The sequence below is a fragment of the Lonchura striata genome, chromosome 5 (genome assembly GCF_046129695.1).
Source record: "Lonchura striata isolate bLonStr1 chromosome 5, bLonStr1.mat, whole genome shotgun sequence".
Taxonomy (NCBI): Eukaryota; Metazoa; Chordata; class Aves; order Passeriformes; family Estrildidae; genus Lonchura; species Lonchura striata.
Genome location: NC_134607.1, coordinates 12,149,211 through 12,175,951, shown reverse-complemented (window position 1 = coordinate 12,175,951; position 26,741 = coordinate 12,149,211). Strand labels below are relative to the sequence as shown.

The 26,741-nt window shown below is 42.8% G+C and overlaps 2 protein-coding genes across 9 annotated transcripts in view; one reads left to right on the top strand and one right to left on the bottom strand.

Annotated features, from left to right (window-relative positions):
- Positions 1–12,518, bottom strand: part of ERC1 (ELKS/RAB6-interacting/CAST family member 1) — a 275,266-nt gene extending 262,748 nt beyond the window's left edge. For 2 of the 8 annotated variants that reach the window (XM_077783293.1, XM_077783294.1), the window contains exons 1-2: positions 12,366–12,516; positions 1,186–2,019 (exon numbers count right to left, since the gene is read on the bottom strand). In XM_077783293.1, coding sequence (XP_077639419.1) covers positions 1,186–1,854 — 669 coding nt within the window. In that variant the 5' untranslated portion in view covers positions 1,855–2,019; positions 12,366–12,516. Of the gene's footprint in view, positions 1–1,185; positions 2,020–12,365 lie in introns of all 8 variants that reach the window. The other 6 variants (XM_077783296.1, XM_077783297.1, XM_077783291.1 and 3 more) reach the window with 5 other exon arrangements.
- Positions 12,519–12,734: 216 nt separating this feature from the next.
- Positions 12,735–26,414, top strand: RAD52 (RAD52 DNA repair protein). The gene is made up of 13 exons (XM_021535190.3): positions 12,735–13,137; positions 14,816–14,935; positions 18,395–18,483; positions 19,772–19,873; positions 20,480–20,573; positions 21,947–22,014; positions 22,248–22,366; positions 22,454–22,529; positions 23,388–23,584; positions 23,789–23,925; positions 24,519–24,599; positions 25,103–25,345; positions 25,579–26,414. Exons 3-13 carry the CDS (start codon positions 18,397–18,399, stop codon positions 25,635–25,637), a joined length of 1,263 nt encoding a protein of 420 aa, XP_021390865.2. The 5' UTR covers positions 12,735–13,137; positions 14,816–14,935; positions 18,395–18,396; the 3' UTR covers positions 25,638–26,414.
- Positions 26,415–26,741: the final 327 nt, after the last annotated feature.

Genomic DNA, 26,741 nt, shown 5'->3' with positions numbered 1-26,741 from the left:
AATTTACTATTTAAGACAGGCTACCTGAAAGCAGTGCACAACAAGCACTACCCTTTTCCTCCAGCTTTTCCCTCTCTCCTTCACCTTCTAAAGCAATCTTACAAAAAGCATTGCCTAAAATAGCAACCATACCTTAAAAGCTACAAGAATGTGGTCACATTTGAATTATGGCAACTTTCCTTAAATGTGCTTGGATACTTAAAAAGCACAATAAGGAAAGTAATTTTGTCATGATGAAAGCCAACTTACATTTCAGGAAACTTTTGGAGCTGGACACTGGGTCTGTTTTCCATTAAAATAGTGAGTTTTTTTACCTGACAGTCCAGAGAGGTGCTGAAGCCACATTTGGCCAGAAACAACTAAACAGGAGGACATACAGCCAAAGACAAATATTCAGGACTAAGGCAGCAAGGAGCTCTAGGTGGGAGAACTTTAAGAAAGCTTTTAATCAGTAGAACTGGCTACAAAGGCATCTCAATTTTAATCAGCTTCTGAATTTTATTTTAATTTGGAGATGCTTTTAAGATGCACAAGACCTAAGACCCAGACACCTGAGAATCTGTGTTCTTCTGCCTATTCTGTAACTGGCCAGACCACTACAAAAAAAAACCTGTAGGATGCTTTAGGTCAGTTACATAACAAGATATGCACAGTTTGTGAAAAAAGAATAGCAGGCATGTATTAAACAGTGTTCTTTAAATGTAGCCAAGAACACAATTTATATATGTTTGTGAAAACTGCAGGTCTGGACATCTTAACTGTAAATACCAGTGAGTCTAACTTCAAGTTTACTTTTAATGGCAGTCTGTCAACATACAGCAAAACCGTGCAGTTATACTGGGGGTCAGCAGTTAGTACATTCTGCATCTCAGAAAACACTTCAAGAGGTAAACAGTGCAAAAATATTAATTATGAACAGAATAAATACTTTCAAAAGGAAAACAGAGTTGTTACCACCAATCCTAGGGGAGAAAAGCCACACAAGACACTGAGAAAAAATGAGCACTCAAGGCAGTTTACAAGTCTGACAAGAAACATCTAAAAACAGGCTTGCAAGCTGAAAACACATCTTACCTGCACCAATTACCCAAGAAAAGCACCAATCTAATTTAGCTGCTTAAGTGTAACATGCAGGTTTATTAAAGTCATTTAATCATGCTACCACACTGACATTAAATGACAAACCTGGTTTTCTTCTTGCAAAACTCTATACTGTTCCTTCCAAATGGTGATTTTTGAAGCTTCATCCTTCCTCAGAGCTCTCTCCTTTTTGAGCTCAGGACTCCAGAAGGTCTTGATGCTGTTCATGGAAGAACTCAGCTTGCTTTCTTTCACCTCCACATCCTTACGGAGCAGGTCGTTTTCCCTCAGCACCTCCTTGAGCTGTGTCTGCAGGTCCATGATGGTGTTATCCCTGGCTTGGCGCAGCGAGTGAGGCACAGTGGATGCCATGCTCACTGGGGGGAGATGGTGCTCTCCAAACGCTATGGTATCACTGGCAACTCCACTAGTGGCAATGTTAGGGCTGCTGCCCATGGCAGTCATCCGAACACCGTAAGGCAGCCGCCCGCCCGACCGGCCCAAGGTCATGGTGCTCTTCGGGGTGTCTGCACCCACGTTCTCGTGGTCACTTAGGTACATAGGGCCAGATGTAGCATAGGCAGCATTTAAGGACTGAATGTTTTCCATAGAAAGGGTTTTCCCACTGCCACCCCCAGTACTAGTCCCCGAGCTGCCTCCTGTGCTGTTGGTTCGCCGATGGCCCAGACGAGGCGAGCGCGGCAGCCGCGGCGAGCGCCCTGGGCTCTGCGTGCTGGGCTCCACCTTGCCCACAGAACGAGCACTTCCATACATGGTTAAGCTGGTGGTGAGAGGCAATCAGGTAGGCAAAAATCAGGAATGAGCAAATTCCTGGTAAGCTCTTCAATGGTTATACCTCAACTTAAGGCCAATCACAACTGGCAACAGATCTGGTTGTCCATCTCTGAAGTCATGTGCTCACGGTGTTCAGGACCATATCTGTATTAATAAGAATAACATATTAAAATCTAAATCAATAAAAATAACACATTAAATACCTAGTTTATCACCAAATGCTTTTCCCACATTAGAATACATTTTCCTATATTTATAGTTCTCCAGTATTTTTCAATTCCTCCCAATAAAAAAAAGTAGTATTTATTTAAACCCTTATATTTAAACTCAAAAAGAAACTTCTATTCTTGCTTTTCTATTGTTATATTATCACAGTAAAGAGGAAAAGAAAAGAGAATCAATCTTCAAACTGTAATTTTATTGGCACTGACAAAACCCTTCAGATGTCATCTAATCTTTCCTCCTATTTCTAAATAGCCCTAATGCTTTACCTGTTACCTTTCTGAGTAAGAGAGAATCAAAATTCTAAAGCCATTCAGTAGGATATCTTTCCTCCAAGCACTGCGAGCTTCCATAGGACCCCCTTTCTAAATCCTTCTGTTGTGAAATCATCCTGCAAACGGGAAGGTAGGACAGACTGAAATGACTCTATGATCTCAACCAGAAGGTTCCTTAGCACTGCTGTCAGCCCCACTTCCAGTGCAGAAGTCAGAACCAAAACTAAGAATAATCATGAAATCATTACTGACCACACAACTTCAGCAAGCACAGATGCAAATCTGGAAGAGAAGTAATGACCCAGCAATGAGACCAGTGGGGTTAAAGAGAAACAGGAGAATCACAGCTCCACTGGAAACTGGTTCTAGACTCTTATTTTTTCCCAAACTAAATGTAACTTATATTTTTGTTCAGGTTAAGAAAAGATTTTGATTGAAATATACTTCTCATTAACCAGCTGAGATTAATTCCATTAAATAATATTTCAGTAGCAGTGACCTCTTAAAATAAAGAACAGTTTGACATTATCCTGTTGCTGTTCCTTCTCCCCTCTGCTTTTGCTTTAAATACAGACTCTGGTGGCACATGTAATAGAATCCCTTATTTTTGCAGTGCAAGATGATGCTGTACAAGTACTGGCAGGAAATTCTTTAGCACAGGGACTCTGAGCTGGGATTAAGTCAATAGCCAAGATCTAGCAGAGAAGCAAAAAAGGTAACTAAACTACTGCACTGTAAAAATTATCCCACTATACAGTTCTCACTTTTTTTCCTCCACTGATTTTTTCCATTGTAAACTATTTCATGTTACTGCTGGGCCCAACTGAAATCAAAATTAGAACACTGAAACATTCCTGATCCCATCAGATGAAACAATACCAGACAGTGTCCAAAGAGCAGCAGCATCTAATATATCCAAACATCTTGCCTTTCACACCAGCTTTCATTTACCTGCCCTGCTCAGAAGTCAGGTTTGCCAGATATTAGGAATTAATTTCTCCAAACAAGCATGTTTGTGAGATAATAACTGGGCAAACAGGTCAAAGATTAGGTTTAAAACAGGAATACACTTCCAAAAGAAATTGTAGAAGCAGTGCAAGTGGGTGAAAGTCAACGACCAAAAAATAGTATTACAAAAAATACTGGAAAAGGGTAGAAAGAAAAAAAGTAAAATCCAGGAAGAAAAGACAGCATTTTTTACCTTTCAGAATGAGTTAGTATAGGAAAAGATACAAGAAGAAATAGTTTCAAAATGTTTAGCTTAATCCTAAACTTTAAATGGAAAACAAAGTCAGGGTAAGCCTTACCATTGACCATTTTATCAATTTCACACAATTTCATAAAAGTTACAATGGTATGAGGAATTTTACAAAGCTTCTGGAAATTGATACTGCTTTGTGAGCAGTTAGCAAGATGTTCAAGTGCTCACTCTGGGTTTTTTTTTTTTTAATTACAAGAAAAGCTAGCAAAAATATTGCTACAGAATATTTTAGAGCACATATATAAAGAACCCACCAAGGAAAAACAACCACCAGCATTAACTGAAATGATCTGCCAAAGCAACACCTACAGATGTATTTTTTTAATGCAAGTTACATTTCTTCTCTTTCAACTACATATCCTTATGCAAAACAGTATAGAAATATAAATATATGTGCATATAAATACAAATATATATATTTGTATTTGTAAATATAAATATATATATATTTAAAATATATATAAATAATTATATTATAAATGTAATATATAGTATATATTATAAAATAAATAGAATATATGTTAAATATATTTTTATATTATAAATATATAAACACAATATACTATATACATTATAAATATATAAATATATAACATCTATTAAATACAATATATTTAATATTATATGATATTATGTGTTTATATATTATAAATATGTATTAAATATTATAAATAAATATAAATTTTATTTATATATATATATATATATGCAACAAAGTGTACAGTGTTGCACTGAAGTTGCTTCAATAAGCAATTCACTGTGCCCCAGATCTAGAAGAAAAACACTTCTTCCACACAGAAAGGCTATTCCAGACTAGCCTCACTGTTTGAGATATCAAAATGCTAAAAATGCTGCTGTGACACCACTTCAGCGCTCAAAACAAGTCGGATAGAAGTTCTTAGACACCACATAAAGTACATTTCACCAAGAGCTTGCATTCATTAGGATTCTCCTGAAAATTAATCCAAATCACTTGCTAAAAACTCACCACAGTAAATCAGGGCAAGCACTCATCAACAGCTTTGGATGAGTTTAAATCGAGCCAAAAGATGAGACTTATTTGTGTTTCAGTTAAAGGACTGCACCCCAAAGCCACTAAGTGTAAAATCTGCTGGAAGTACATCAGTGCTGCACACAGAAGTATCACCTGGTAAAGTCCTTAGCAACACACCAGAGGAGCTCAAAAGGTTTTAGATAATTTCTGAAGAGCTCCTCACCCTCAACATGGAAAATGCCATGAAAAAATGCCATGGAGTGTTGTGAACTGCCTCCTCCTTGCGTTAGCAAACGTTTTGTTAAAACTCTGAATACTTCCCAATGAATGAAGTGGTTCCCAGGCAGCAGACAGAGCTGATACCTCTGCAGGTGCTGTGTAGGAACCATCTCCAGCTATCCTGGGCAAGCAGGGGAGCTCTCACCTCCTCAGCTGGAAACACCTGTCCTGTGCTCATTCGGCTCTAAGCTTTCATTCACAGACAGAACCATCCCCTCTGCCACTCCAGAAACATCAACCAACTCAAGCTACAACAGCCACGGGCTAGAATTAGCTGTTGATAAGGATAATGGGAAGGATTCCCAGAGCTGGCACAGCTGAAACTCAGGGAGAAGAACTCTGCTATTTCTGCCGTGCATTACACTGCACTCATTTTTCAATCAAAAGCAACAGATTAATATGAAAAGTTGTCTTTGGAAGCAAGCAAACATACCGCTCCAGTATTTTTCTTGAAGTGACAACTTTCACTACACCATTGCTAGACCTTAAAATTGTAAATATTAACTAAATACATTTTTCCACACATGCAGCTAGTCTCAATATTTCCACTGACACAGATTTGCCACAGTTCAAGATCAAAAAGAAATTACAAAATAAACCTTAATTCCTTTATTTCCCCCCTATTTTTTTCCTAGTAGAATTTATCACTGAACATATCACTTTGTTGTAGAAGCAGATATTAATACAGTTCACACTAGGAAAGAAATCTTTCACCATGAAAACAGCAAAGTAAGGGAAGTAAAAATAAAAATTTCTTTTTTGCAATACCAATTAGTAAGGAAGAAGAAAGAATTCCAGTTTCCCTCCCAGAGCCCAAGGAAAAGTATATTGAAGATTTCTTTCAGATAATATCATAACCAGAAAAGTTAGTTTTTCAATATACTGACTCACACTAGCATTTTACTGAATTTCACAAATATGATCTCTTATCTTCCATGAGACCAACATGCAGCACTGTTACTATTTTCTTCTTCTACTGAGACTAAATTTGGTCACAAATAAATCATCCCTTAACCGTACAAGATGGTGATAACCACAAGGAACAATGTCCAACTGTGAATGTATTACATGTACTAACACTATTCCCTTGGCAAATTCTCCTGTAGGTTTCAAAAACCTTTGTTTTTTCTGCCAATATAGGAACCCCTACCCAAGATTACAAAAAACAACAAAAAAAAAGACACTCTCAACATAAAGAGCTTAAAAAAACAAAACAGCTGAAGCAAGTGCTAAACCATTTTTCCTCAAGATAGCTTGCAGAACTTAACAATTATGAAACTAAATTCTCTTGTTCGCTGCTCATTAATAGAACAAAAACTTCAAAGATCATCCTGTATACAAGCCAAATTTTAAAAATAATTTAAAAGTATCACATCAGCCCAAGTAAAAACTTTAAATGTATATTTATACATATTTAAATTGGCAGAGCATCTTTGCAGGCACAAAGACCTGACCTGCTTTCGCATAAGTTGAAAATGCTGTCTAGTGCTTATGGAAAAGGAAAAAGGACTATCAGAAAAAAAAACAGACAAGAATTACACAATATTGCAGAAAAAGGTTTAAAAAGGGACAGTTATGAACTAATTTTCTGTATAAAAATTTTAAAACAAGTAGCATCACATCCTGCTTGAAGTGCCACCTAAGGAAAAGTCTTCTCAGCTCACAGGTGACTGTCCAAAAACACTCAGAGACAGCCACCAGTAACCATGGAAAATGTTTATAATCTGGCAGCAGACATTTGAATGTACTGCAGTGCAACCTGTAGAAACTAAAACCCACCTGTTTCATTACAGCAACTTAGCCCTAGACATCGAAAAGCAATGGAGAACCCAGCTTCCCTCAAGACATGCCAGGATCAGGACCTGGCACACTAAAAGAATAGTGAAAAGCCACCTGCACAACTTCATGGAGATTTACTTGTAAGGCAGCTGAGGCACGAGAGGGGGCAGGAATGGGAACACAAGTCTTGTCAAAAGGTCTAGTGGTTTCAATAAAAGCTGTACTGGGACATAGCAGAAGTGTAAGAAATTCTGGAGGGATCGCTTGAACATCAAACTTCAGTATAAAGAATCCAATAAAACGAGATGTGCTGTCATACTCAGCCCCTATACCTATTATTTTATGTGAACCAATGGGTCAGAGGGCAGGTGTTCCTGTCTGCAGCTGACAGAACACAGAGGATTCATTAAAAAAAGTTTTGTTAGCCTCTGGAAGATCTCTCTGTCACATAAATTAATAATGCCTTTTATGCCTCCCACTACTCCAAGACAACCACTAATAGCACATTAGCTACCTCTAGGTAAGCAAGCAACCAAATACACACAAACATACTGCAGAAATACGGGGAAAATCCAGCCTACATTTTTTAAAACAAAAAGAATTTCAGAGTAACTCGTGCAGCCTTCAGCAAGTCCTGTGAATTTCTTTGCTGCAATTCCTGTTCAGGACTGACACCAGCTGACAAACTGCAACATCTATGGAGACAATTCCTTAATAGCATCACTGCCTGATAGTCAGGAATGGGGCAGTGGGATCACAGACCAGGCAGGCAAGTGCATCTCACAGCCCAGGGACCCCTCTGGAGCCTGTCAGCAGCAGACTGGAAGCCATGCATTCAGCTTCCAGAAGACAAACTTCCTTGCCACACTGATTCCTGTGTGCACAAGGAAAGCTTTGAATGTCAGTTCATAATAAAAGCAAAGTCAGCCTTTACAAGAAGCATCTTAATCTGATAAAGGACTGTAGCAGACACATTAGACTTCATTAACAGAGGTAGTAATTGTTCCCATTTACATAATTCACACCCGAATGGTTAATGGCAAGTAAGTATGTCTAGATTACACAGTAGGACAGAGAATGCAGAGTAGATAGAACAGAGGGGAGGGCAGGTAGAAAATATGGCATTCCAAACAAAGAAGAGCTTACACTGCAATAAAACCCTACCAGGAATCCAAATAGTGTGTATAATGAGAGAACTGACATGATTCACAACAACTTAGAGGTGCACTAACCAAGAGAAAAAACGAATTCCTGTTACTTCCTAGCCCACCTCACAGTTACAAAACCTATGGCTGCTACATTATTTTATGAAAAAACTGTCAAGCCTCTGTCTCTTAGGGCTATATTGTAGATTTTAGGTTTCCTTAGTTCTGGAAAGTAAGAAGACTCACTACTTTTCATGTTAAATTAATTACTGCTACACACAAAAGGAGAGAACTGAATTTACTTTGGAAACTGCAAGCCAGCCAATGATGGACACAAGGCATGGAACCCATGGAATTCAAGGTTGTTTATCAAAATATCCTTGTGGCCTTGACAGCAAGAAAGCAACAATGATAAATGAAATTAAGAGAGAAATAAGACCAAAAAGTTCATATTAGAATTGTGTCTCATTCCTAAAGGGTATATAAATAAATGCTGAAGCACTGCCATCTGTTTATATCCTATCCTTTTTAAAAGCTGGGGGGATGGTGGTGCTGGTGCTTGTTTTATATTTTTTATATTAAATTCACCTACTTCCACATCTGCCAGGTTCACTGACTGTAATAGAGCCTTTGTTCTGTCTCACCAAACACAAGATGTGAATTGATACATTCTCCCCCATACACACAGACAGATAAATCTTCCCAGGAAAGCATCTCAGAAATCCCAAAAAATCTTCAAGTTACTCTGACATATTAAAACAATATGTTTTGTGAAAGGTAGGTCATCAACCCTGACCCTAACAGTTTTAGTGGGAAAAAAAGCATTCATTTGTCAAGGGAGCGTTTTATTTCTAAACAGAGAAGGACATTCCTGTTAAACACTTTTTACATCTGAAAGGTTAGCAGAAATGGCACCACAGAACATGGAAACATCTTGATTCCCTATCCTTCTTAGACACCTTTCTGTTTCCCATTCCTACCAGGTATCCCATCCAGCAAAACACCACCTTCAAGTCTGTAAAATGAGAGCCAGAAATATTCATTCATCAGTTTCCTAGACAATTTCTTTCCCACACGTACACAATTCCTTTCACAGGATCTACTTATTCAACAAGACATAACACAGCACATGCTCTGTTCTACTCCACAGCACTCTCTTTGCAAAAGCAGTTTTAACTGATATCAAATTTTGCTTCTTGTAATACCCATAGGTCTGGATAGCAGCATAAAGGGTCTGCTGTCACCATCACAGCCCCATTTCTTTCTATCTCCTTTCCCAAACAAACAAGATCACAAAAAAGGCTTGTTATTATTATAATAAATACATATATTTCAGCTAAACCTTAATTTACTCATGTGTAGGGAGTCTGGCTAGGTGCACCAGGATTTCTTCGGTGCAATGACTGGGACATAATTATAAGTCTGTAAATTTAAAGCAGATGTGAAGAAAAAAAATCCATCATGTGCCTTTTTTAAAAGCAAAACACAAAAAACCAACAGGTATCAGAACTTCAACATATCACTTATATCACATATATCACTTCCTAGGGATAAAATGATTAAAATAACTCTGTCTCTTCTAATAGAAGATTGAAGACCTGTGGATGTTAATTTTCTTCCACTGTATGATTAAAGAGTTTATAGGCTTATTTTAGAGTATAAAGTCAGTAAATACTATGTGTTTTTACCCATGGCTATTGTTCTCTTCCCTACAGGTAGCATGCAACCAACAACCCACTTCCTAATAGCAGAAATAAAATGTTAAAAGCACTAAAGATTTTCAGAAGCCCAGAAGTGCCTAGAAGCTCTAGTGAACCCATGCAGACAGACAGCCTAAAGTCACCATGGGCAACATCACACTGCAAGGCAAAGCATGCTCCAGCTACAGAAATTCCATCATAATCTCACCCTGACAACAATGCTGGCATATTGACATAGCCCACGTGCTACAAAACACCACTATTTCTAAATCAGCACTGGATTTTCTAGGATCTCCTGCTCTACCACTGCATGCCAGAATTAAACTCTTGGCTTAAACAGGCAGCAATGGACAGAACCCTCCTCACCTCACTGGCTGCCCTGTTGCAGCAGGGTGGCCAGCAAGGGTCAAGAACCCATACTCTGGGTTTAGTTCTAGTAAAGTTCTATTATTTAAAAAGCCACATGCATCCCTTCACACTTACATTTCTGACCAAACCATACTCAGCTAAAACAAGCCAGACCCTTCAAATACAACACAATTCTCCAGTGGTTTAGCCAGGTAAGAGCTGTAACAAAATTCTCACCCTAGAGAGGTTTTCAGGGGAACAGGCTTGAAAAGAGGGAGGGGTGAGGGGATGAGAGATAACAATGGGAGAGTATCCTGCTTCACACAGTAAGAAATAGGGGCAAGGAACTCAAGCACTGGTCACAATAGCATGGTGAACTATTTCTATTCATACAGCAGCAGGCAACTGCTACCAGGAACTGACAAAATGGTAGATTCAAAGAAAGAAAAAAAAAAAAAAAAAAAAAAAAGATAAAAAAAAGGAAAGAAAACAAGTAAGAAACCCACTAAATGCTAAAGACCCCTCAAAGAAACAGCCGGGGTTTCTCTCATCAGCAATATTTGCAATTTAGTAAAAGGGTATAGGCCACATAAATACCAAACCTGCCTTTTTTGCTAATCAGGCTATTAGCCACATATTACAGATGAAAAGTTACGTGAATGGAATCTCAAAAAAGCTCATGACAGGATCAAATAGAATGCTAAAAATTATGAACAACGTGATGCTTTAATACAGTCTAGAGAGCATGCTTTCTTTAGTTCAGGCTTCTGCTAACATCCCAGCAGTGATTTAAATACAGTTGAATTGGTTTCCCAGAAGTGACAGAAGTTCAAATTATATCAAAGATTTGATAAACTCACATTTAATTCAGCAGATCCCAACCTTTTTCTAGCTGCAGCCTGATGGATTCAGACAATTCCAAATTTCTGGATGATACAGTAGGTGTAGACTTGACTGCTCTGGGAACTGCTGTTCTGTGATAAAGTTCTGAACTGTGCTTCCAGAACTGAACTACATTCAATACAGCTGTTAACTAAATAATCACTGCTTTCATTACTGAAAAAATCCCCTATTTTACTACCAACTCTAGTCACAGCAGGACGGGCAAGGTGGTGATTTCTCTCTTCTTATTCTATTTGGAATGGCTCTAAGGGTGCTGACTCATAACTGACCCCGAATTGGGGCACACATCCGAGCTGCTGCAGTTTCCAACACAAACTCCGGTACCGTGTCAGGCTGTAGCTCAGGAGGAGATGTGTGTGCAGCCACCTACGGCTACAGACGCAATAATCTCAGGGAGCAAAGGAGGGCAGGCAGCTGGTGCAGGTTATTGCTGCAGACATCCTTGCCCAGTTGGCCATTGTTTGAGAATCACAACCCCACAAACAAACCAGACAACTTTCTGCGGTTACAACTTGTTGGATCTGAGGTAAAACGCAATCCAGCTACAACCACCCTGCATATTTGAGCATGGCCCCCAGAATGTGCTGGGACAAAATGTAAAACACTTGTTCTTCAGAACAATTCTGGTTTTATCCATTTGCTTTCCATTCTCTCTGCTTGTGTATTGCTTCTCACCACCACCAGCACCTCCATAGGTGTTTCTTTACATCTTTGCATCTCCCAGTCTCTCCCATTTCCACCGGGGCTTCCCTTTAAACCGTTTCACACTGTATCAGCACAAACCATAACATGAAACTTCCAGAGCGCACGTAACATTCCAGGTTAAATAAATTGTGTGCTTCGTAAGTAACCTCCAGAGCTCGCACTACAAACCAGACGGATGTGGAAGGGCAGCAACTCCTGACACAGGCTTCAGGATGGCAGCAGACTCCGAAACAAAGCACCGTGTCAGCTGACAGCGGCTCATAGTAGATACAATAAAATACGCGAAACTGACCAGGCAGCGCTCACAGAGAAAACATAAAAAACCCAGCACCGCCGCAAGGTCTGGGCAGGACGACAGCGCTCAGCATTACCTCGGATGAGGTGACTGAGATAACAAAAGCGTGCGCTTCCCAAGGACAGGCTGACTGAGGAGGGGCGGAAAAGCACGGCCGGGAAGGCGAATGGGCAGAGCAGGAACGACCGCCCGCGAGAAGCACGACCGAACCCCGCCCGGCAGGACGCGGGCCCGCGGGGCGATGCAGCCGGCCCGCCGCGCTCCCGGGGCCGGGCCGGGGCCACCCCGTCCCGGGCGCTGACAGCGTGCGGGGCCCGGCGGGGACAGGCCGCGACCCCCCGGCCGCCCCCTCCCTCCGCCCGGCCGCAGCCCGCGCACCCCGGGGCCGAGCCGCCCGCGGGCCCGCACCCACCTGCGCCGCAGCTCCGCGGCCACAACCCCCGCCGCCGCCGGACCCCGGCCGGCCGCAGCCCTGCCCAGCGCGGCGCTGCTCCCGCGGCTACCGGCGCCTGCAGGCCCCGCCCCGCCCCGCGCTCCCCCCAGCGGACGGCGAGGCGCGCCAACCCAACCCGACCCCCCCTCACCTGCCTGTCAGCCCGCGGCGAGGGCACGGCACGGCAGGGGCGGCGCTGGCCGCGCTCCGCTCCGCTCCGCTCGGCTTGGCTCCGCTCGGCCCGGCTCGGCTCGGCTCCGCTCCCGGCCGCTTCTCCTCCGCCGCTCCCTCCCGCGCCCCCGGCGCGAGACACGCGCAGGCCCCGCCCCCCGGCGCGCGAGCTCGCCGCGCGGGGCTTCCCTCGGCCCGCCCCGCCCCGCCCCCGCCCCCGCCCGCGCGCGTCACCGCCCGCGCGCGTCCCCGGGGAAGTTTGGCTCCTCTCCGGCGCCGTAGCGGCCGCTCCGCGCGGGAACTGCGAACAGGCCGCGGCCCGGCCCCGGCACTCGGCGGGCAAGGCCCCACAGAGCCTGGGAACCCGGCCCCACGGAGCCTGGGAACCCGGCCCCACGGAGCCTGGGAACCCGGCCCCACGGAGCCTGGGAACCCGGCCCCGAGCCGCGGTCTCCCCTGCGGGCGGCTGCTGAGTGGCCTCGGCCGGCGGGCCAGCGACCTGCGTCAGGCCGGCGTTCCTGAGGGAGCTCGGGCCGACAGGCACGGACCCCATCAAGAATCCTTCCAAGTTGGATTTGCTGCGATTTCAGGGCGTAAGGAAGGACCAACAGCAGCACGGACCCCATCAAGAATCCTTCCAAGTTGGATTTGCTGCGATTTCAGGGCGTAAGGAAGGACCAACAGCAGCACGGAATTCCTTAGCCCTTATTCCCAGGGGACGCTGAATTGAGAGATGATGTCAAGTGGGCTAGGTCTGTCAGACTGCGCAAGGAACGATCCTTATTGACGTGTTTAAATTCGTATCTCTTTGCAATGAATACAGCTTATATTGTAATTATAGTATTTCGTCATATTATATATTACATATGTTTTATATCTGATTTATTATTATATTTTGACATTGTATATATTGCATTTAATTACCGCTTATATTTTAATTCGGACCTCTGGCAGGCTGATATCCACTGAGGTCTCAATAACCTGAACTTCCCTTTCTACTGTGGAAGCAGAGAGTCTATTTTACATTAATTTCTGTAGGCTTATATTGTGCACGTAAGTGCATGCTACAGTATCTAAGGCCTTCTGTCAAGCCTAAGGTATCCCCCCGAAAAGGAAATAATTTTTACTTATCTTGCTGGCTAAGAAGGCAGAAGGATGGAAATAGATACAGGCTTGCCCACGCCTCGGGTATCCTGCCAATTTCAAGTGTAAATGAATTTCCATTTAACAATAAGCAAGTGTCAACGTGGAGCAAAACAGAGCCTGAGAGCTTTAGGTTTTTCATCCCAGTTTAATTAGTGTGTCATCTTAATACGGTCTTGCTGCCAGAAGTGTCAGCTGTGCCTGTGAGGTGTTACTGTTTCATACCTGGAAAAAAATTAGTATGACAGAGTTGTTCTCTTTTCTTTCAGTTCTACCCCTTGGTTATTGTTTATTGTTAAAAGGATTTTTTTTTAATAATATCAAAAATATTATTTGTACAGGAGTACCAGTCAATCCCTTTAATGAAATATTTTTATTAGGTTGTGAGTAAATGCAAATGAATTAAATAATGTGAGAAATTAAATAGTATTTATATTCTTGGAAAGCAAATGTATTTCAAATTTACAATTGTTTGGAATGACCTGTCTCCTAGGATGCTGTTGGTGCATTTTTAACTAAGGAAACTTTTTTGGACCTCTGTAAGGCAAAAATTGCAATGGGCAGTGAAACATCAAAGAAAATTACGTAGCGAAGGGGTAACTGCACACACACCACTGCTATTAAAGCAAATGTTTGGAGGCATAACCAGCAAAATTTGAAAAATACGCAGGCTACAACACAGCAAACACATGCTAAACAAAGCAGTTTGGGCTGGATTTGTAATTATTGGGAAAGCAGGCCCCTAAACAGCTTCCAGCAGTTACATTGATTTTCATGAGCTTGTGGCTGCCTGGCAGGAAACAGCACAATGAGTAAGGAGGTGAGTTTCTCATCCTGTGTCCCAAAAATGCAGGAATTGCCCAGGTAAGTTTTTTTTCAGATGTTAGATGTATCCAAAAATTCTTAAATAGAAACACACCCCCACAAATGCACTGTTACACTTCCAAAATTATATAAAAGTAAGGAAGAAAACTTTACCCTGTGCTCATTAAACTGTTAAAAAAGTGGAATCAGAAATAGTGTTTTCTGTTCAGTGTAGGGAGGATCATGATCCTAGACATGCCAAGAGTAAATCTAGCAGTGCCTGACAAATAAAAGAGTCGAGTTGTTCTTTTGGAGCCACACAGATTCCAGTGGAATGAGTGGGGCTGAACGGAGGTGTGCATCTGACGTGCTGTAACTGAGCAGGAATTGTCAGAGTGGTGCTTGTATGCCTTGAAAGCAAATATATTTAAACTACTGCGGGGAGCTCAAACATTCTATCTTACACCTTTTCTCTTATTACAGAATATGACCTGAATGAGTGAGGGGCATGAAAAAGGCACTGTCATCACGTGAGGCCAGCTGGAGTTGCAGCAGACACTCAGTCTCCTGAGCTGCCCCTGCATTTCCATGTTTAACCTCTCAGTGAGTATCTTTTCCTCTGGTCAAAATTAACAGAACATTACCTCGCTTTTCTCAAGTCATCAAGGTTATTTAATTAGTGATATCAGAGATGAAAACTGGGGAGTTCTATTGTGTACACCTTATCCACAAGCAACCGCATCATCTCTTTTCCACTCCTTGTAAACTGTGGAATAGTACAGGCCTGTCTTGGTTAGGAACATCTACCCCATTACACTTGAAAGAGGTACTTCAGGTTTGTGTTAAAGCAGCCTTTGCATAACAGGTAAATCGGCTTATAAAATAGTCTGGGCTTCTCAAAGGAAAGAAAACTCCACAGAAATATAAAGCTTGTAAAGTTTTTTTTGATGTTTTCTTAGAGTAATACCTTAGGTTAAGTATGTGGCATTATCTTTAGTGCTTGCTAAATCACACTTGCTGCCTGTGTAACTGTTTGCTCTTGCTGGGCTCAGTGGAATTGCATTTATTGAAAGAATGTTGAAGATCTTTACTCAGCAGACCAAAGCCTCTCAGAGAAGGAAGCTTACCAGACAGAGAGGGCAAGGATGAATGAAAAGCCCTCTGGATGTTCACAGCCTGTGCTGAAGTCCCTTCTTAGCTTGTGGGATGCTGGGATTAATTCCGTGGAACAGCCGTGTTCTAGCTGAGCATTGCCCAAGCTGCGGTGCTTGCACAATGCACAGTATGCAAGCTATTCTGAAGTGATGCAAAACTTCCTGCTTCCACCTCACAGGTGAGGAGAGCTGGGCACTGGCACTCATACCACAGGATCAGAGCACAGAGCATGGTTCAAAAACCTGATTTGTCAAGGCAGAGTGGAACTGATAGGAAAAGACATGATTTAGGAGCACAGTAAATTTGTGGGGGGTAATGGATAGTAGGATAGAAAGGTGCGTGAGGAAGTTAGAAAATTAGAAGTTATGTCCACACAATCATGGTAGGTGGTGTTGCTGCTGTAGCCCCACAGTGGTAGATATACTTGAACAGATTAGGTTTAGGATTAAGTTCAGGATTATCAGTTCTGGAAGATTGGTTTATTTCCTGCACAAGAATTTGTGTACACACACATTTTTCTCAGCAGTGCTCAGTTTCAACACCATGCAAATATACCTACTTGTACAGTGCTGTTGAAAATTAGTATTTCATATCCAATTTCCCAAACCAGAGATTGTTTTTTTGCGATTATGTACCCAATGTGTTCAAATTTTGAAAGACAAGATCAAAATAGGTAGTAGTCAAAGCTGGTAAGTTTCTTTACCTGTTCTAATGTGTCAAGGCAATGCTTTGGAGCACAGTGCAGTACCTCTAGTCTTATGTGGACTCCTTCTCAGTGACAAGAAAACTTCCTGAGAACATTACCAGCTAAACTCAGAAGAATTCCCTGTAAATAATAAACAATGTCTCCATTGCCACAGAGATAGCAAATTATAATTTGTAGGCACCTTTAAACTGATAAACTGCTTGTATCATCCTGCATATTCAAATGCATATTTGAACTTTAGTTTTTAGTCTTTCTGGTTTAAAAATAGGGCATATTTTAACACTGATTAATGAGGCAGGCAGCCTCCTGCCACAGCCCAGAGGGTGTCTGAGGCTCTTCGGCACTCCAGTGAATAGTTTATTATCTACTTCAGCATTAATGTTTCATGCAAGTTAAAATGTTCTGGGGAGAAGACAGGGTAGTGAGGAAACAATATTCCAGTGAGGAGTGGAAACATCTTGCCTTTCCTGGGTCTGGCACCAAGATAGATTTGTAGCTCCATGTGCAGAATTAACTTCTCATTGTTCCCAGCTCCTAATCTAATAATTTTTTATATTGAAGTTCTGTCACTCTGAAAGGGTCAGACAATTGCTTTGAGACACAGGGCTTGGCTATGCTGCACTTCCCCAACTGCAAAACCCCCCACATTGCTCTGATCGAGGGTATGGTTTAAATAATGCTCACAGCTGAAGCTGCTCCTGCAGGTAAAGCCTGAAACTAAGCTCACTTGTGTCTCCTTCACTCAAATTATATTCACACAACTACTACCAACCACTGACAACTAAATTTAGACTGATAATGGTGGACCGTATAAAACCATATAAAAGCTTGAAGGACTCTAACTAAAACCGGTGTTAAGCAATTTTGCATCAAAATGCCACCCACCTGCTTTGCATAAATTGGTCATAGTGTTTGTAGGCAAGTGACATTTTGGTCATTGTTTCTTCCCAAGGGCTCAGAGTGATTAAGATCTGATTGAGGCAGCTTGGGGGTGTGAGTGGAGGCAACAGTATTGTTCAAATTTCAGTTCCCTTGGCCACACACACTATTTATGTCTTCCTAATTGCCTCCCTCCCCATGCAGTGAACTCTTTGCTGAGCAGAGGAAATAGTCTGTTTAAATCACAAGTGTTTCTCCTGGTAATGTTGCTTTCTATTTGCTCTTTTCCAAAGCCAAATGTATTTACAAATTGCTGCTAACTTCTGATGGAAATGCATTCATGTGTATGAACACTGTACAATTATACAAGTTTGGGACCAGAGAGGAATAATTCTAGCCAACCAAAATTAAGGAGAATTTTAGCTACACTTGGCATAATTGCTAGTGCTCATATTTGCCAAGGAAACAACTAGTATCCTTTTTCTGAAAATTGTTTGCCAAGTCCTCAATGAACTTTGGATTTCTTGTTTAGAGGCTAGAAAAACAACTTATTTTAAAAAGTGCCACAGCTGGAATGCATTAACAAAGCAGAATACTAGCCATGTGCTGACTGACTGGCAAATCATGCTATCTACTGAGGATTTTAGGCTTTCTTAAACTGTTTTGACATCTCCAGTTCTCTTGTATGTCTGATTTTGTCTGGTATTTGTATTGCCTGTAAAAGTCTGAGTGCTGCACTATCAGTTGTGTTCAGCATTAGTGCAAATACAATAAAAGATTATCTCTGTGAGTTATTTGGGAGTGCTGCTACAGCCCCTGGCACAGCTGGGTCCACAATCTCCCCAGGCCCACTGCTCCAGAGCAGGGGAAAGTGCAGTGCTGGGAAGTGTTGGACACGGGCTTAGAAAAGGCTGCCATCTACTGAATTATTGGTACCACTTCTTACAGTTCTGACAGGTTCTGTGGTTCTCATCTCTGCATGGTTGGTTTATGTGGCACCATAAAGCAGAGTGATTACAGTCAAAACAGCAATCTAAACTGACAAGTCAGGGTATAGCTGAGTAAAGTTTTCCCTACTTTTTATCAAAGTATTAATGGATATTGAAAGTGGTCCAGGAAGACAGTGCTGCAGAATCTGAAAGAGGGAATTCTTCTTCCTTCTCTGGCATGGTATAGTGCCTTCACATTGACCTAAAAGGAAAAAAAAAACCCACATTTATATTTTTTTATCAGTGTAGTATTCAGAATAAGCTTTTTGCCATGTCTTCATATGGACTGTCAGTTCTGTCCTCTTCAGTCACTATATTTTCTCTCATCTCTAGGGATGCCTGAGAGCCAGGGGAAGGATGGTGAGATCTACAGCAGCAGCAGCAGCTCCAACACTGGGGACTCAGTGGCTTCCTTTGGACAAGTCAGTTCCTTTTGCCCGACAGGAAATTCAAGTTGCATGCTCACACTACTGGAAATCTGCTCTGCATGTTTATTTCCTTTTAAATTTGAGTACAGTAAGGCTGGAATCATGCTACACACTACTGTACTTCACATTTTTTCTCTGCAATAGTCTTGGCATGCCTTGAGTTACAGTAAATTATTCTGGATTCTTCTCAAAAGGTTTTTACATCTTGTACCTTAAAAGTGGGTCTCATTCTACTCTCTCTTATTCCCAGATGACATGAGTCATGCTTACATGTATTCTCAGTACAGGTTCAGAAAAGCCAACTACTTTGAGGTATTAAAAAATAATTTGAAAAAAGAAAACTGTATCTGGACTGAGCAGAGTTTTTGGTGGTGAATTCTCTTCTCCATGATAGGCATTTTTACACAGTTCCTGAATGTGGCACAAGCTTGTATTTTCCCTTTTTCCTTATTCTTTTTGGTTACAGGCTTGCATTCTAGAGTCAGAAAAAGATAAAATTTTTACTGTTAAGTTTAAATAAAACTAAATACAAATTAGAGTGGTTTTTCAGGAGTTGGAATTTATATGGCACAAACACATACTATAAGATTCTGTGTTCTGCTGAATTGTTAGGGCAGCCAGTACATGCATACACAATATTTATGATTTAAGTGGTGAAACGTCTGTTCTGTCCCATTTCAGGCCATAACAACACAAGCTTATTTCTCAAATCCTTAAATATACGTTTAGGCTTCGCTACATTTTGTAATTTGGATTTCTACTAATACAAACCTAAACACTTAGGCTTCCCATGATGCTGGTATTCTCCAATGATACCAGTGATGTTGGAGTCATCCAAAGAAATGGGATAACTCAAAAAATTCCTATTCTGACTGCTTTCCTGAGCTGCTGTCCTCCCTGCCCTGGTGACATGTGGCAGTGGCATATGGTTAATCTTCAGTTTTGTTGGAGTCTTTAAATACAATTTTCTTGTTGATCACAGAACTCATGTTTTGGTTTTGAGCAGTAATATAGAAAATTATATGTGTGTTTGTGGTTAGGATTATTAATGAGAAATAATTACTGCAGCTCAGTAATTAATGCCTGTATCTATCAAGAGTAAGTTGAAAAAAGGTCTAATGCACATACGTACCCTGAGGTGTTTCCTCGCCTGTGCATGATGCCAGTTTCAAAAACTGGATCATGCCCATGTTGGAAGGACTGGGATAAAGCAGTGCTATTAGGAAAAGAGGGGAAGCTCAGACAGGGAGGGTGAGATGTGTGTTGTTGTGTTTTTGCCCAGTATCAATACACAGCCAGTGAGTATCGGACTATTCAGCACGCGCTGCGTCAGAGGCTGGGCCCAGACTACATCAGCAGCCGGCAGGCAGGAGGAGGGCAAAAGGTAGGAACCAACATGATGTTTCAACTCAATTTTTCCCAGGAAAACTAGGATTTAAGTTGTTACAATATTCCTTGTTTTTTTTGAAGTTTATTTCCCTCTAGTAGTTTAATATGCAGATATGAACACAAAGTGAGCATGGCATAAGTTCTGGCTTTTATTGAGCCACAGATTTTACATTTACACTTAAAAAGAGACTTAATTTTTCAGTACTTCATCCTTTACAAAGGAATATTTATCTACTTGTGCAACACTGAGATGTTTTCCCTATTTTTCCCCAGAATTGGATTATATGAAACATTATATAACAATGGCTGCATTTACCATCTTTAGTGCCTTCTCTGCCTTCTGTTGATTAAGTCATATTTGATGTTATATTAATCCCCACCACCACTGAGTGTATTAATCCCCAACATTTGCTGGAAGAGAGTGCACCTGAAGCTGCACCATCAGTCTTTTATTCATATTATCTGAACCTTGAACTTAGCTGGGTTTCCTCAGTAAGGATGTAAGATGGTATGTGTAGTCTCTGTTAAAGTGTGCAGAGATGTGTGCACAAGGCTATGTATTTGTATATATATATTTATTTGTATGTGCTCTTCTTTTCAGGTCTGTTACATTGAGGGTCACAAGGTCATCAGTCTGGCCAATGAAATGTTTGGCTTCAATGGCTGGGCTCACTCAGTCACTCAGCAGAATGTTGGTAAGGGTCTCTCCTGGACAAAGAAATCTTTGCTCTCTCTTGTTTCCATGTGAAGGAAAATTCCCTCAGATAAGGGCCAGGGTTTCCATCACAGAACATGACTGGAAGGGACCCACAGGAATCACCAGGTCCAACTCCTGGCCCTGCACAGGACACTCCAAGAGTCACCATGTGCCTGAGAGCGTTGTCCAAATGCTCCTTCAGCTCTGGCAGGCTGGTGCTGTGCCCACTGCCCTGGGGAGCTGTTCCAGTGCCCAGCCACCCTCTGGGAGAAAATCCTTTTTGTAATATGTAACCTAAACCTGCCCTGGCACAGCTCCAGGCCATTCCCTTGGCTCCTGTCACTGTCACCACAGAGAGGAGATCAGTGCCTGACCCCCTCTTCCCCTCACAAGGAGGTGTAACTGCAGTGAGTTCTCCCCTCAGCCTCCTCCAGACTGAATAAACCAAGTGCCGTCAGCTCCTACAATTTCATCACTTCAAAGCACCCGGGCAGAGGCATGAGCAGCTTCCAGGTGTCTTAACAATTAGTAAAAATGAGAGAAACTGAATAATAATGGAGCTTCTGTTTTCATTTTAGATCTGTCATTGTCATTAATCTGCGTGTGTTTATGATTATTCTTGAGCTGTTCTAATCAAGTCTCTGATCTCTATGGGTACTCTCAGTCAAGAGTAATTACAATTAAACTATTTAACACTCAGCAGTCCTAAGCCAACTTTCATACTCACCTGTAATTTTTAGAATATCAACTAACCAGTTGATATTCTTAGTTAATATTACCCTAATCTTTAGGGACCCATCTTTTTGTGCAGATTTTTCTTCTAGCTAATATTCAGTACTGAGGTTTTTACATCAGAAAACTTAAGGAAAATTTTTCAACTATAACATGTTCAGGTGATCTTAAAGATTCAGCCTCTTCCATGCTGATAGCTGAAATAGAACCTGCCAGAGGAGTGTTGTCCTTGTTTGCAGATCTGCTGTGCTTATGCTGAAGACTGTTTGTTGAAGTAGGTCAAAGCAGCAGCTTAAATTACCTTCTTCCTTCTCCCCCATCTTCAGAAATCTTTTCTTAACTCAGGCTGGTAGATTCTAGAAATAGAACAACTTACTTCATTGCTTTCCATCTATTCTGTACCATGATTTTCTTTCCTGTTTTTCAGTCAAGAAAGTACTGTTGTCCTTCAAACTTCTACCTTTCTCAGATAATGCCTTAACTAGTCATTCTTAGAAATTCAGGCTTTCTGTCCATGATGAAACCTTGTGCAAATTATTTGCAACCTACTCGATCATAAGAAAGAAATTACTTTCATAGACAACAGTTGCTTTTCCAGTATTGTTCTTATACATTAACACTTTAAATATCTCTTTCCAGACTTTGTTGACCTCAACAATGGCAGGTTCTATGTGGGTGTCTGTGCTTTTGTGAAAGTTCAGCTCAAGGTAAATGCGTTTTTTTGTTGGCTCTGACTGTAGCTGAGCAATTGCCTGAAGCTGTGAATGAAAGTTCTTGCATGGGTCAGAGCACAGTCCTAGGGTACTGCCCTGCATTAGGGAACATACTGGTGTCCTAAACATTGACCTTGCTGTGCAACAGCCAAGAGCAAGTAACCAGGTCTGAGAGAGCACAGCACCTGCATGTAAAAATCCTCTTATATTTGAAATGTGTACTGCAGGATGGGTCATACCATGAAGATGTGGGATATGGAGTCAGTGAAGGCCTGAAGTCTAAAGCCTTATCCTTAGAAAAGGCAAGAAAGGAGGCAGTAACAGATGGACTGAAGAGAGCACTCAAGTAAGTGAAGATCAGCACTTGTATATTTTCAGAAGTTCTGTGGGAATAAAGGGTTTTTCAGTCACAGTGAGCCTTCTTGTTTCTCAGGTGCTTTGGCAATGCCCTTGGGAACTGCATCCTGGACAAGGACTACCTGCGAGCCGTGAACAAGCTTCCCCGGCAGGTGCAGTACAGGGGCTGTCAGAGCCCCCACTGGCCCTGCTTCTGCAGCCACAGAGCTTAGCAGTGGTGCTATCAGTGCATCTCATTCCTGAGGGCTCCTGAGACCAACAGCCTTCCTAACAAACAGCTCACACACACAGAGCAGGGTGTTCCTAAAGTGGCACCTCAGGAACCACCATGGATCCTGCCTGCTCCTGTGTGCACCAGCTGGGGGCAGGAGGCTTCTAGGCAGCGACCTGCCTTGTGGAAGGAGGGAAAAGCTTTCTGCAACTGCTGATCCATGGACTTTGATAGCAAAGCTGCCTTCAATCACAGTAGAGACCTAGAGCTGCAAGGCAGTCCTGTCAAACACAGTAGGAGCAGATCCAAAGTGACACCTCACCAGGTAAAGATGGCCCAGGTCTCTGGTTTGCTGGGGTCATCGTCTCTTAGAGGCACTGCCACAAACCTCTAAGATGACAGAGCTAAAACATCCTGCCTTTAATAAACAGGAATGATGTACCTTCCTCAGAAGTCCGTAAAGGTTGGCCTTGCTCTACAGCACAAGCAGGAAAATGGACTGGTAAAACAAACTCAGCAACAGCCTTGTGGGGTTGTGAGAAGCTGTAAAATCCTGTTCTCATTTGCAGAACAGTGTGGGGAGACCTCACCATCTGCCCTGCAGCACTGAACAGTTAAACCAACACAAAGTCACAGGAATTCAATGATTAACTGACTGAATTACTGAGTACTGAAAGAGCATTTCACTTTTCTAACTTACTGTTCAGCTTAGAGCGAGCAAAATAGATTTTTAACCAGCGCTTATTTCATTAAGTTGATGATAGAAATTTCTGAACCTTTTCTTTTTCTCCTTGACCAGGTACCCCCTGAGTTAGACTTGGTCAAAGCTAAAATACAGGACTATGAGCCTGAAATAGAGAAAGCAAGATACAGCAGCTATGTGGAAAGGCAGAACGCAGCAGGGAGACAGCACTGTGAGGTGACACCTGTCTATAAGCCTGGCCAGACAGAGGCTGCTGTTGTGACAGCAGATCAGAAACAGCCCAACGCTCCCAGGTGAGGCTGCAGTTATAAAAATATTTTTTAAGCTGTATTAGAAGTTACTGGGCCTTCTAAAACATGTAGACAGCTCAGTTTCAAAGATGCCATAAAGGACTAGTTCAGTGGATTTTCTTTACTGTTATTTCTTAACGAATTTTTTCTTCACAAAATGTAATTGCTGAGGTCTTGTTTAACTTTGTGTTCTGGATGGGAGAACAGAAGCACAGACTCCTTAGCCATGGAGTATGATGCCACTTACCAGAGGAAACTGCGCCAGAAGCGGCTGCAGCAGCAGTTCCGGGAGCAGATGGAGAAAAAGCAGCAGGTCCCAGGAGTTACTCCCAGCAGCAAACAGGGTGAGAAGTGGCAATCAAACCTGGCACTTTCCATGAGAGCTGATGGCAGGCATAGGCTGTCCACAGTACAGGAGCCTGGCCAGCTTACTGTGCTGTTGTGCTGTGCCATTAACACACCTTTGAGGCCAAAGGCAGGAGCATTATCATAGAGTCCCCCTCTGGGTTCCAAAAGCGTCAGCTCTGAACACCATTAAATCTGCAACTTTGCAGCCACCCTAAATCAGCTGTTGCCAGCACCATTAACTAGCTGCATCCAAGCTGAGGCTGCAGCACTTGGCTCTGATAGCTGCAAGCAAACAGATACTGCCTGAGCTACTGATACATTGCCCTTGGCTCATGGGGTAGTCTGGGGCCATGTGGTAGCAGGAACATGATGATGGACAGGCTAAGACCCATGCTGGAGTAGCAGAGTTCCTTGTCTGATGTCATCAAGTACAGAATGCTACTTCCCACATTCTGCTTCCAAGCCTTAGCTGGCTCTAGGACAAAAGAGAGTACCTGGTGGTAGTGCTGGCTTCATGTTCTGCTAAGAAGGAGTCAAAACGGTATCTGTATGTCTGGTATTAATCTTGTCCTGTGTTGCCTCCTTGCAGCAAAATCCGATGCTCCTGTGAAGCACAGCACTCCAGCAGAAGTCCAACAGGAGCTGGCGATAGAAGAGGAGTTCTTTGCAGGTCAGCCAAAGAGTGATAAGTGATAAATCATTAGCATTTAAACCACGTTAATTCAGAATACAGTGTAAAGGTAAAAGCTCTGAAGAATTGGAATAACAGAGTGTGAGTGTGATTCTGACCTTAACAATACAGACTTTGCCTGAGTGGCAGGAAGATGATGTTCATCTCTACGGGGGGTTTCACTTAGGCTCTTCAGTAGAGTTGTACAGCTGTGTGATAAATCCTTTTCCTGAGGTGATACTGCACAATACAGAACCTGGGAGGGGATTTGGGGTGTGTCTTTTCTCAATAAAACCATGGTTATTTTGGTACACATTGTGGTGCCTGCACTTCGCTTAAGGGCACAAGGGGCAGGACTCTGCTGCACACTCACATAAGAGATGCTTTATAGTTTAAATTTTATAGTGGTCACTGCTTGTAGGAAAAGAATGTGCTGGTCTTGCAGCTACTGCCATTACTGTAGTACAGGTCTGTATCATGGATCCCTTTCTCATTCCTTCCAGATGATCCTGAACTTTGGGACATTTCCTTGGAGAGCACTGACCTAAAGGTAACGGGTGTCAAAGAATCAGAGCCCTCACCAGTTGCTCACCAGGCACCCAAGACGCCCCATGGCCATCAGCAGATGGGCACTCGCTGCAGGACACCCCACAGGGGGAACCAGCACAAAGCTGCTGCCAGGCTGCCACAGCTGCAGTCCCCTTCTGCAGCCCCCAGCACCAGCTGTGCCCACCAGCACACCCCAGGTACGTGCTGCCACAAGTGACTGAGCTCTGGCTTCACAGGGGCTCACGGGAGACTGGGAAAGTCCGGTGGGAAAAACATTCCATTCTTTTGGACCTGGCTGCAGAAGCTGGGACAGTGGCCTTGGAAAACTGTTTTTTTCCATCCTACTGTCCTATCAAGGAAGAGTTAAAGAAAGAAATGAGGAACATACTTAGAAAAAATGTCCATTTCTCACTTTCTCCCTGTGTGGCAGGGTGCAGCCCCCTCAGGAGAAGTCAGAGCTTGAAGAAAAGGAGACTGGAACCTACGTGAGGCACCCGAATGGATCTGTGCCTCTGTCATGGATTACATCACAAGGCTGCAGCTGGCTTTCCAGTCACATGGACTCTGCTGTAAATTATAGTGAAGCAACATGTACTCTTAGGTTATTATGTATTGCAGATGACTTTGTCTATAACCAAGCCATTAGTTGTGCTTCTACAGCACGAGACTTGTGGCCATATTACAAGTGGCTATTACCCGTAAATTGCCTTAAGCAGTAACAGAATGGATTGTTAAAAGTGAGATGCAGTTCATAGCTTGTCTCTCCCTCAGTGCTGCATTCCAGCACAGAGACGAGAGATGTTCAGTACAACGGGGAGCAGAGGGGTTGTGGCCAGGGGACAGAAGGCACAAGCTATGGCTGAGCACTCGGCCAGGCCAGGGGTGCTGCTGGCAGTGTCTGGGGTGCAGCCCTGCCCTTTGCCATGGCTGTGCAGCCGGGGCAGAGCCCCGAGCTCCTGTTCCTCTTCCTGAGCCGCCTCCCTGCAGTCCGTGCAGCGGCAGCGCCTCCAGCTGTTCTGTGCCTGAGGGCAGTAGCGCTGGGCCCGCCAGCCTCATACGGTAGCCCCGTGCTTGCTCCGATCCTTTGGAACATGAATGGGAGCTGAACTGCTGTTTTTAAATAAGCTTTCAACCCCTTTCAATACAGAAATAAACATTAGTTTAAAAAACAAACCCCGCTGGGTTCATGCCTCTCTGCCCTGCTGCGTGGCCTCGAAGGAGGCACCATGTTCTGAAGTGAAAGGGGCAGCACTGCACCTGCACAGCCTCCTTTGCTTTAGGATGGGCAAACAGAAACCTCACAGCGGTTCACAGGTTACAGCAAAGCCAGAAGCTGGTTGGAATCGAGTCAGAATCCATCCGTCCAATTAGCAGGCCAAAGGAAGAATTTGTAAGCGGTGCTCCCTTATCCATTCCAAGCAGCTCCGTGCAGGACAGGGAGGAGTTCTGCTAGGCTGGGCTGTTCTGTTCCCGTGCAGTGCAGCTGCAGGTCCAGGCAGCACCACGGCAGAGCTCAGGCCAGCGCCTGTGGCAGGAGCAGTGTCACCATCCCCAGGAGTCCATGGGGGGAGCCTGGTACTGCAGTGCCGGAGA

Coding starts and splice junctions, on each gene's coding strand:
- RAD52 (XM_021535190.3), top strand. CDS start 18,397: ATGCCTGAGAGCCAGGGGAAGGATGGTGAGATCTACAGCAGCAGCAGC. Junction 22,015..22,247: donor TTGTGAAAGTTCAGCTCAAG/GTAAATGCGTTT, acceptor TGTGTACTGCAG/GATGGGTCATACCATGAAGA. Junction 23,585..23,788: donor AAACAGCCCAACGCTCCCAG/GTGAGGCTGCAG, acceptor ATGGGAGAACAG/AAGCACAGACTCCTTAGCCA.